The sequence below is a fragment of the Antechinus flavipes genome, chromosome 6 (genome assembly GCF_016432865.1).
Source record: "Antechinus flavipes isolate AdamAnt ecotype Samford, QLD, Australia chromosome 6, AdamAnt_v2, whole genome shotgun sequence".
NCBI classification, from domain to species: domain Eukaryota; kingdom Metazoa; phylum Chordata; class Mammalia; order Dasyuromorphia; family Dasyuridae; genus Antechinus; species Antechinus flavipes.
In genome coordinates this window covers 70,347,350-70,359,638 of record NC_067403.1, presented here as the reverse complement: position 1 = coordinate 70,359,638, position 12,289 = coordinate 70,347,350, and the positions used below count along the sequence as shown (strand labels likewise).

The window sequence follows — 12,289 nt, the reverse complement described above, 5'->3', positions numbered from 1 at the left end:
AGGCAGTTTTCAGATGAAGAAAACAAAACCATCTATAGACACAAGAGAAATTGCTCTAAATCACTTTTGATTAGAGAAATCCAAATTAAAACAACTTGAGATATCAATTCACACTTATCAGATTGGCTAATAAGACAAAAAAGAAGAGCGATAAATATTGGAGATGATATGGGAAAATCGGGACATTAATGCACTGTTCATATAATTATGAACTGATTCAAACATCCTGGAGAGCAATTCGGAACTATACCTAAAGAACAACCAAACTATGCATACCCTTTTATCTAGCAATGCTACTACTAAGTCTCTATCCAAAAAAAAATTATAAAAATGGGGGAAAGATTTACATGTGCAAAAAACTTTATAACAACATATTTTATATGTTTTACTTAAAATTTATAACAACAATTTTCATGATGGCAAAATACTGGAAACTGAGGAGATAACCATCAATTGGGGAATGGCCAAACAAGCTCTGGCATATGAATGTAAGGGAGTATTATTGTTCAATATGAAATGATGAACTGAAAAACCTGCAAAGATTTATATGAACTGATACAAAGTGAAATGAGAACAAAAAAAATTTTTTGTACACAGTATCAACTATGATGATCAACTATGAATGACTCAACTCTTCTCAGTCAATACAATGATGTAAGACAAATGCTTTTGGACTCAAAAAGGAAAATGCTATTCATATCCAGATAAAGAACTGATGGACTCTAGATATACAACTTTACTTTATTCTTTCTGGTTTTTTTTTCTTTTGATCAATTTCTTCTTTCATAATTGTGACTAATATGGAAATGTGTTTTACATGATAGTACATATATAAACTGTATCAATCTGCCTATAATCTTCAGAAGGGGGGGAAGAAAAATTTGGAACTCAAAATCTTGTAAAAATTAATGCTAAAATTTTCTTGACATGTAACTGGAAAAAATAAAATACTATTAAACATTCAAAAATGAGTAAATAAATGGTCATAGTTTTTTTTTTTTTTATTAAAGAAGCAATATAATGTTCTGAGTCCTGGTTCAGTCATACAATTTAATTGGTCAGTCAACAAGCATTCAAATATTAAGCAGTAAGTATTTTGTGTCAAATACTTTGTTAGAAAGTAGGAATTCAAAGAAAAGCAAAAATATTTGTTTACCATTTCCTTCTCCAGCCTATTTGACAGATGAGCAAATAGGATTAAATGACTTGCCCAGGGTCTTATAGCTAGTGAGTATCTGAGGCACATTTGAATTCATGAAGAGGAATCTTCCTGACTCCAGATCCAGCACTCCATCCATTTCTCCACCTCATTATCCAGCAAAAACACTATCCCTACCCTCAATAAGCTCATATTCTAGTGACCAGAGAAAGACAATATAAGATACAAGCAGACTTAATGGATGCTCATCTCAGAAGGAAGGTATTAGCAATGGAAAGGACCAGAAAAGGACTCAAGCAAGAAAGTGGGATTCTGGATAGCCAGGAAACCATGAAAGCTAAAGATCCAAAGCAAAGGGTCAGAGTATTCCAAGCATTTATGACACTCAGTCCAAACGCACAAAGTAAGGAGATTGTGTCACTGAGTGAAAGTGGATCATAGAGTGTATGAAAAAGTTAAAAGTAAGGAGACTGGAAGGTTAGAAAGGAACCAAATTGTGAATGGTCAAACAGATGACTTGACTTCTGATGCTGTGAAAAGTAGGGAACCCACTGGAGTTTGTTGGAAGGTGGAGCAAGGGTCACAGGAGAATAATATGACCCTCCACTTTAGGAAAATCACTTTGAGAGCTGAAAAGAGAACGGATTGGCCTGGGAAGAGATTTAAGACAAGAAGGCTAATTAGAAGGTTATTATAAAAGCCTTCCCCCTAGATCAGCACATGGACTGTAGATCCTCTAAAGCAATGATGTCAGACTCTAATAGAAATGGACCTCTCTAGGAATATTGACTTGGAAAACCACAAATTAATATTATTTATATTTTATATTAAATATTATTATATTAAAATATTATTTTGTTTAACATTCATTTGGTTCAGCTGCACTTGGAGGCTTTACTGGCTGGAAACTTGGATTCTGAATTTGACGTTTCTCCCCTAAAGGACAACATAGACACAAATAGGTCATCAATGAGATGTTTAATCAGAAAAGGAAGCAAGGCACTCAGAAATTAAAGTGAGAGATCTGGATGGCCTTTTAAAAATTCTGAGTGCAAGAAGACAGCTCATGATTCAAGATGCTACTAATATATGAATTTGTTGCTTGCATTTTGAGCTGGTAGATTTTCTTCAAGCATAGCTTCATATAGTCTCACAAATTTGTTTTTCAAAATACAACAAAATTTTTAGAAGTTTTCCTTCTAAATTTTTCTGCAGAAGTAGCTTCTAGTTAAGGTTATTTCCAGGACATTTGTTATTATCCAAACTGAGCAAAATATCCATCCTCAGATAACCACCACCTTTCAATGTCATTGACTGTTTATTATCCATATGTTAATTGTGAAAATCAGTCCATCCCAGGTTTTCCACTAGACAGTGGATGAATGGCTTTTGACGGTCAGAGACCAATCCACAACTTAGGTTTGTGTCCTCTAGCCAGCTAGCACACAAAAAACTCTCCATAAATTCAAGCATATGAATGTCAATACAACGTCTTGTAAATCTTCAAGAGCAAAACTTTCCAGAGGGACTCTGATGACATTAGAAGTATGGCTTTTTCACTATATAAGTATTTATAATCTCAAACCACATTGTTGCTGAAGATTTATCGCACAGATACTGGTCCTGGTATCAGATGGAGAAGACTGGCTCAGGATCCCAGAACAAACTCTGTAGACTAAAAGGAGTGTGTCCTTCATCTGAAAGTCCCCAAGTCATTCATTGGCAATATATGAATTCTCTTTGCTCACTATTCATTTAAAGTCCAGCTGGCTGTAATTCATCTCTACAATAATTCAAATCCTTCCATAAAATTCCCAAGATATGATAGTTGGGCATTTGGTTTTGTTTTCACCTTTTAGAGACACAAGGATAATATTTCCCAAATAGCTATTCATGTAGAAAGCTTTAGATGGGAAACGTTGGGAGATGGATAAGAGAACTTGGTTACCTTCCTCATAATGATGGAATTAGCCCTACCAATCCAAGATAGTGAGAGATGACTTATGATAGCTGACATCCTTCAATACAATTTCTACAAAGAAGAGAAATCTAGAGCAAGGATCCCAGTACTTTGGGAGGACATTCCTATGCCATCTTTAAAGAAGGAATAGATAGGAATCCAAAAAAGGGGAGAGATGGGCAGAGATGGTTTGCAGTCCATTCCACTGGAAGGAAAGCAACACTGATATTACAGAATCATTGTAACATCTAGTTTTCCCCTTAACATTGGGGTTCACTTTTTACTGATACCTTTAGTTGTTATACCTCCATTCATTTATGAAGAGATCTTTCCCCAGCTTCTCTGTCTATTGAATTTTTAAAGACAGAGAAAAAAAGCAGTTTAGAAAAACAAAACTACTATGTTATGAGTTTATGTCTCACAGAATGTGCAATTTGCCCCACACATAGACTTTCCCCTGTACAATGAAGGGTGAAAATTGCATTTTTATAACTCTCCTATAGGCTCAAGATTGGTCATTATATTTGCACAACTCTCCATTGCTTTTTATTATTCTTTCAGATTTACATTACTGTAGTCGTTGCACATGTTGTTTTCTCAGTTTTGAATATTTCACTTTGTATCAGTTCATATATGTCTCCCCAATGTGTCTCTGAATTCTTCATCTATGTCACTTCTTATAGTGCAATATCATTTTATTGTATTCATGAATCTCACTTTGCTTGCCATTTCTCAATTCATATTAAAATCAATTTTCCATTGGCTTCTCTACTAATGATTTCATTTATTTATTTGCTTATTTATTTATTCATTCATCCATACACTCATTTATTTATTTATTTGTTTGTTTGTTTATTCATCCATCCATCCATCCATCCATTCATTTGTTCGTTTATTTATTTATTTATTTTTGCTGAGGCAATTGGGGTTAAGTGACTTGCCCAGGGTCACACAGCTAGGAAGAGTTAAGTGTTAAATGTCTGAGTCAAATTTGAACTCAAGTCCTATCCACTGTACCACCTAGCTGCCCCCTGCTAATGGTGTTTTAGTAAGAAATATTACCAAGATAGATTTTCATTATCTGTGCTTCTCCTTTTATTTTTTTTTTAACCACGATCAAATAGTGTTCTGAAAAAGGAATTTCCTTAGTAGTTCCCTGATGTTCCAAAAAAACTAGGATCACAGAGATGCAAAATAAAGACAAAAACACATCCATGGAGAATTATGACTTTGCATCCTTAACTGACTTTTTGTTCTGACTTAAATTCATTTACATGCTAACCTGGAAAATAGCTTGGGGTGATTGAATCCTAAATCAATTAATTGTCTGGGACAGAGGACTGGAGTGTCTTACAGAATGAAAAGAAAAGCCTCAGGGCATTCTATCTGCCAACCCCCCCCCTTTTTTTTAAGAATCATGGCTATGACTAAAGAGCTGGTATCCTGATTTCTAGCCACTATATTCTAATATAGAGATGAACTAAGCCAAATCAAGACTGTTCTTTTTATTGTCCATTAAATAAGGAATAGTTTTTGTATTTTTAATATAGTTTCATTACATTTAAAAATATAAAAATCATTCATAGATGAGAAGTGATTTTTTTTAAAAAGTCTGAACTGCATTTGGCCCATAATTTATTGACCCATTCTCTAATAGGCTACAGCTGAAATAACCCAAAAGTCTTCCCTCCTCTGGCAGACTAAAGGCAAAAATAAACATTGTGGGAACTCATAAGCTATGGTTTTGAGGAAACATACACCCTGTAACCTGCAACAGCTATTCTTGGGGCCCACATGTGGGGAGAGAAGGAAATATTAGTAGGAGAAAGTAATATTAATACATTCTTGGCACTGAGTTATATTTTGTTATATTTTGTTTTTCTAATTCTTTCATTTGTTATCTCTAGAACATTGGGGACAGGAACTGTGTCTTCTCCTTGTTTAGTATTTCCCAGTAATGAACGTCTTTATGAATTACTGCTGTTGAAAAAATAAGAACCTTATAGCCAACTTTCTGGTTGAGCCTCTTTGAATCAGCATGATCTTAAGATAGTTCACTGGAAAGTCAATATACAAAGTCTTTTCATTTTAGTATAATCTGGCAGAATTTGCTCTTAATTTGCTTGCCAGTTATTTTATTTATTTGTGGTGTGTGTGTGTGATAGAGAGACAGAGACGGAAAGAGACAGAGAGAGACAGAGACAGAGACAGAGACAAAGACAGACAGACAGACAGACAGACACAGACAGAGACAGAGAATAGACTCTATTTAATATGGCAAGGACCAACTCAGCTAAGTTGAGATTTCTCATACCATGTAACGTCCATAACTGCACAAGAGTATCTATTAGGTACAGAAGAACTTTTATTTGATTCCGTAGAGAAATGTTTCACACTAATAAAATCGTGGATCTGTAAAGTATTGTGTAAAATATAATTAATCACTTTGAACAGGTCTGGGTTTATACAACCCTTCACACACAAAAATAGTCTTTTAAACAGAAATAATCTGCAAAGAATTCTCTTTTTTAGAGTCAACAGTTTATATTCCAAAGCCAGAATACAGAATAGAGGAGGACATTGGTGAACTCTTGATTCCCATCAGGCGGTCTGGAGATATAAGCCAAGAACTCATGGTACTCTGCTCCACACACCAAGGTAGGCTGTTCGAGTAGTTCAGGCTTGTTCTTATATAGGGATTGTAGTTTTGAGCCAGAACTAACCCTGAGCAAAATTAGAAAATGAGAGCTCTTCAGCAATCCCTTCTCCACTCTTCTCCGGGTCTCTCTTCTCTGGGCTATATCTCCTACTCCCAACCTGTCCTCATCACATAGTCCAAATGTATTTTTTCAGGGTGTTCTTCCTTTAGTGCTCTGATACCATGCTGACAAGTAATCGTAGCATCATAGGTCTAAAGTTTGAGATTAATTTAGGAGTTATTTGTCTAATCCCTCATTTGTTAGGGGAAGAAATCTACCAAAGTTATGGAAGTAGAAGAGCCAGATCCTAGGACTTAAGTTAAATTGAAATTTTTTTCCCATTGTACCATGCTACTAATTTGACAAACTACATTTTAATTCATGTTAATGTGTCAGTGAGAGAAATTTAGCTTTCTTTACATATTTTACCAGGGGTCTTCCAACAATAATTCTCCTTTTTTTTGTTGTTCACTTGTTGTTCCAACTTTAAAATATACATAGCATTTTTATAGCAATGTAGAGTTGATTATGTAATTATTACCATAAATTTAGAAATTTTCCAATACTTAGAACTATCCCAAAATGGAGTAGGTTTCCTTTGGAAGTCAAAAACATCTACTCAGTAAATGTCTTCAAACAAAAGTCACATATTGGGCATATTGTAAAAATGGTTGTTTTTTCCAAGTATACATTATTCTACATATACCCTGAGGTACTTTTCAATTATGAGATTCTCTGATTTTAAAATAAAGACTCCATTATGCAGGCTACATCAAATATCTTCAGCCATTCTCCAATAATTAATAACAATAGGCTGGTACTATTGTTGTTGTTCTTTAATCATTTAATCATGTCCTACTCTTTGTGACCCCATTTGGAATTTTCTCAGCAAAGAAAAAAAAAAGTTTTGCCATTTCCTTCTCCAGTTTTGTTTAGGGTCACAAAGCTAATTAATGTCTCAGGCCTGATTTGAATGCAGGAAAATGAGATTTCCTGATTCCAGGTCTGGCATTCTATCCACTGCACCACCTGATTGATTCTAGTTGTTGTTTTTTTTTTTTTTTAAATAAACAAAGAAAGTAACAGAGAAGGGGGGAAATTTCAACTTCTGTTACATAAACAAGCCTATTAAAGAATGAGTTGATGATTATCATGGGTTAAGTGTACTGAGGAAGAGATTTAATGAAGATAATAAAGAGAACCCAACTTGGAATTTGCTTTGGCTCTTGGCCTTGAGTAATATCATATTTGATGGGGACTTTTTTTTTCATGTGGAAGCCCTCTATCAGCTAATCAGAGCCTCTGCATCCAACATTCTACATGCTCTGTGAGCAAGGAAAATGGGAAAGTTTATCCTCCACTTTATAGCTTTCCTTCCCACATCCCATCCCCATTCTCAGTTCTAAAAGTCCTTTCAAGTCTTCTATTGCTCTCTCGTTCTTTATGGTGCCATCAGAAAACCTGAGTTCCTGACAGGAATCATTTAAAATTCAGAGTTGCAGAGGTCATTTGTTCTTTCATCAGGGGACTGTCAAAGCTTAAGGCTCCTTCTCCCTCTTTCCTTCTTTTCTTGTGTACCGAGGCACAGAAAATCTAACAAAGTAATAGAACTTTATGTCTCTGGCACATGTCTTCTAGTCTCTCTGGACATTTTCTCTCTAGCCTTTTACTTCCCCTTTTAGCAACTTAGCCTGGTGGAACCTGTGTCCAAGGGTACCAATTAAATGATTGTTTCTGTTACTTCAATTCCAATGACTAGATTTTCATTACTATCTTCTGTCCAGAAAACTTCCCTAGAGAGACTTCTGTTGGGAAAGGGCTGTCGTGATAGAGAAGTTTCAAAGAATAGTAAATGTAACTAGTAGCAGCTTTAATATTCCATGATTCCTTCACCAAAATTTAAAAAAAAAAAAAAAGTATAATTATGGACCAGATTGGACTAAGCTGAATAAGCATCTTATTCTAACAATAAGAATAAGCTTCTTGAGGACAGGAACAATTGCACTTTTCTCTTTGCATGACACCATTTACAGAGTTTTCTTAGTGAAGATACTGGAATGGTTTGCCATTTTCTTCTCTCATTTTATAACTGAAGAAATTGAGTCAAAAATAGGTTAAATGATTTACCCAAGATCACAGTTAAGTTCCTGAGGCTAAATTTGAATTTGGATTCTCCACATTCTAGACCTAGCACTTTTAAAATTCACTGCACTATCTAGGCACTTATTAAGTACTTAATAAATGCTTTTGTTTGTAATGGTGGTAAACCATTGTTATAAAAACCATTTGTAGTTCCACTTCTTTCTTCCTCATACAGGAACTGCCTCAGGCACAATTCCTTCCACTGTTTTATCTTACTCTGACTATATCTCCCGACCTGAAGACCACACCAGCATCCTCCATTTTGATAAGGATGAAACTGAGAAAAGATGCCGAGTGATCATCATTGACGATTCCCTCTATGAAGAGGAGGAGACCTTCAATGTGACTTTGAGCATGGCAATGGGCGGGCAAGTTGCTGTCAGATATCCTAGCACCAAAGTCGTTATCCTAGAAGATGCTGATGATGGTAGGTTTATTTGTGTGTCACTTTATCAAACTCCTTTGGATTAACAGGTTTCCCTGGAACATTAATCCCATCGGTCAAAAGTAAACTGAGCTCAAGTTTTCCTAGTAACCTAGATTTGGAACTAGAAGGTCATCCCACTTATAGTACAGAGGAGGAAAACCAGGGCAAACAGATTAAATAACTTGTTCAGGATAACGCAGTGGGTAAGCCCTCTGTCATTGTTCAGAGATTTTTCAGTCATGTTCAACTCTTAGTGACCCCTTTTGGGATTTGCTTAGTGAAGATAATGGGCTGGTTTGCCATTTATGTCTCCAACTCATTTTAGAGTGATCCCTTTTAGGGTTTTCTTGGTGAACATACTGTAGTACTTTGCCATTTCTTTCTCCAGCTCATTTTGGAGTGATCCCTTTGGAGTTTTCTTGGTGAAGATACTTTATTACTTTGTCATTTCTTTTTCCAACTCATTTTATAGTCATCCCTTTGGGGGTTTTCTTGGGTGAACATACTGTGTAGTACTTTGCCATTTCCTTCTCCAGCTCATTTTACAGTGATCCCTTTGGGGGTTTTCTTGGTGAAGATACTGGACTGCTTTGCCATGTTCTTCTCCAGCTCATTTTATAGATGAGGAAACTTGGCAAACAGAGTGAAGTGACACCTAGGATCGCTCAGCTACTAAGTATCTGGGGCCATATTTTAACTCAGAAAGATGAGTCTTGTTGACTTTAGACCCAGAGTTCTGTGCTGCTTCAAAGCTTTGGGGATCCTTAAATTTGTGAGAGTGGATATTTTATCCACTAATGTACACTCATATACACACCATAGACAACCAGCTCTTTGAGTTTATTTAGGGAGATGAGATAGATAACAGATACACAGTCTATTTTCAGGCTTGTCCCAAGCCTTTCCAGTTTGGTAGGACCCACCAGAACTTGGCTTCCTCTGGCAGAAGCCTTCAAGAACCCACAGTAATCTCCCACTTTCCAGTGAGGCACTGCAATAGATGTAACACCTTGCTTTAATTAACCTAACATTGTACCAATAAAGTATGAAGCTATGCTGTGACTTTGCCATATTAGTAAATCAAGTAGAAGTTGAGAAGTTGACATTCCCCAGCTGGGCTGGCTAATTTATCACCAGCTAAGCTGTTCCATACAATATCCTGTCTTTGGAAAAATTATGATAATGGCTGAAGGGAAAGGAACAGATTAAATATTTCTCTCTCTGTCTCTGTGTGTGTGTCTCTCTCTCTCTTTCTCTCTCTCTCTTCTCTCTCCTCTCTTTTCTTCTCTCTCTTTCTCTGTCTTCTCTCCCTTTCTCTCTTCCTCTTCTCTCTCCTCTCTTCTCTTTTCTTCTCTCTCACTCACTTTTTCTCTTTCTCCTCTCTTTTCTTCTCCTCCTCCCCTTTTTCTTTTTTTTTATTACAATCTCCTTCTACTTCCCTCCTTCTCCCCCTTTCTTCCTCCTCCTCTCCTTACCTCTCTTTCTCTCTCCTCTTTCTCCTCTTTCAGGGTCTTATGTAAAGTGGCCATGTATCCAAGCTTGACCTTCTTGACAGCTGACCTACCTTGACTTCATTTCCCTCAGTTACAGAGTACTATAATTTTCACGTTATAAAGTCATCATTCTACCAAATTGGTTAGAGTAGTTTCACTTCATGGAAAACATCCATCAAGTACAGAGTGGAGTCTTCCAATCTCCTTCCTTTACAATTAAGACAGAGATGAATTTTCTGCAGGAAAAAAAAAGAAAAAGGAAAAAAAGCGCATGTCAGTTTTTGGTGAGATTTCCATTACCCTTGGATACCCTTGCCATGGAATATCAATGAAATAATAGCATCATAGAATGTAAGAGCTGAAAGTCACAAGCTTAAAGTCACATTTTATAGATAAGGAAACTAAAACCCATAGATTTGATGAGTGTTTGGAATTTGGTGAACTAGATGGTCTTTGTTAAGCATGTTATGAGTTTTCACTCCCATTAAAGCACTTTTTTTTGGTGTCTTGAACTCAGAGCTGGGCTACAAAAATGTTGAACAAGCTGTCCAAAAAAAAGTATACAACACACCTTTAATTTTAACCTGAATTGTTAATGATTTCTCCATCATTTTCTCAAATCCAGACAATCAGAAAAACAATGACTCAAACCCTGATTTGTAGCAATTTCAATTTCCCAGATGTAAATATTTGCATTAAGAATTTAACATTTACCTATCAAAGGAACCAGTTTAAACCGACTCCAGCATTCCCTTATCCAAACTCCTTTTTTATACATTTGGGAAGTCTATGGACCCCTTCTTGAAATATTATTTGTAAATGAGTAAAATGATGTAGGATTGCAATGGAACTAACTATAGAGAGGTGCCAAAATATTTTCAGAATAGGTTCACTGACCCCAAGTTAAAATCTCCTGTTTTCAAGCAAACAAACATGATATAACAGGAAAAAGAAATTTGTCTTATCAAGGGAGATGGGATTGGTTCAGTGTCCACTCTATCACTTGCTTCCTTTGTGATTTTGGTCAATCCAATTAACCGGTGCGGGATTCTATTTTCACCTCTATAAAATGAACTGACTTAGAACTAAATCCTCTTTAAACTGACTGCAAAATCTAACATTCTATGAATTTACAGCTTTTTTGCCTGTGATTAAGAATACTGCTCACACTGCTTTTCAAGCTAATAAAATTATACGTTGTTTCCTCTAGAGTCTAAAAGGAGAATCCAAATAAAATCCACTTAACTGTAATGACTATTAACTTAACTGAAAGTTATTGGTATATCGTTCTGTGGTTATCTCCAAAGTGATCCCTGTTTGTTCAGTAGGAAGGAAGATTAAAAGAAGAGTTGTCAATGGAAGAAAACAAATATTAAGTATCTACTATGTGTCAGGCACTATGCTAAGCTCTTTACAATTATTATCTCATTTTATCTTCTCAAAAACTCTGGGGAAACGGTGTCATCGCCATTTTACAGTTGGAGAAACTGAGGCAAACAGAGGTTACTTGACTTGCCTAAGGTAACACAGCTAGTAAATGACTAGGGATAGATTTATACTCAGCCCTTCCGAACAATAACAATAGCTAAGATTTATATAGCCCTTACTTTGCCAAACACTATGCTAAGCTCTTTACACTTATGTCACTTGATTCTTGCAACAGCCCTGAGAGGTAGATACTATTATTATCCACATTTTATAGATGAGAAAACTGAGGGAGAGAAAGGGATTAAATAACTTGCCCAAGATCATACAGTTAATGTGTCAGAGGCCAGATTTGAACTCATCTCTTCTTAACTTTTCTCCCAGCACCTTTTCATGCACCATCTGGCTATATCTGCCATTGGGAAAAACATCATGGAAGAAGGGAGTTGTAATTATATCTTATAAAGATAAGCACTTTTCCATAAAAAGGAAACAAATCCTTGAATTAAGACAAACTTAATTAGACATTAACCACTTTGAATGATAAATGTTTGCCCTAATCCTATAATAATATCAATATATCAACAATATCAAATAATAACATCAAAGCAAAAGGACCCGATTTATAATCAGAGCTGTAACTATTTTTATGCCTAGGATAATCAGAGGAATTCAGAGGAAGGGATGTAAATGCTGGGAGAGGAAGCATCTCCCGGGTTTCTATGCTGCTGAAACTCACAGACAGGACCAAGCAAAAGAAGGGGCTCATCTGGAATCCAAGTTGGGGCTGGGGGGGGAGCAAACTTTAAAACAGTGCTTCAGCACACTCTACATTTTGGCACTCCAGCTAAAAGCCCCAGTCATGTCAGCCTGGTTTACATCTCATTAGCAGGACACCCTGCTTGGTGCTTGGGCTCGAAGCAAGCTAAGGCACAGTCCCTTTTCTCAGACAGCTTTCCATTTAATGGAGAATGGGGAGCGGGG

General features: G+C 36.1%; 1 protein-coding gene across 1 annotated transcript in view; it reads left to right on the top strand.

The window, feature by feature from the left end:
• The window catches only part of FREM3 (FRAS1 related extracellular matrix 3), a 102,814-nt gene that overhangs the window by 50,394 nt on the left and 40,131 nt on the right, over nucleotides 1-12,289 (top strand). Inside the window, exons 6-7 of the mRNA XM_051966679.1 lie at nucleotides 5,652-5,777; nucleotides 8,136-8,387. Coding sequence (XP_051822639.1) covers nucleotides 5,652-5,777; nucleotides 8,136-8,387 — 378 coding nt within the window. The remainder of the gene's footprint in view (nucleotides 1-5,651; nucleotides 5,778-8,135; nucleotides 8,388-12,289) is intronic.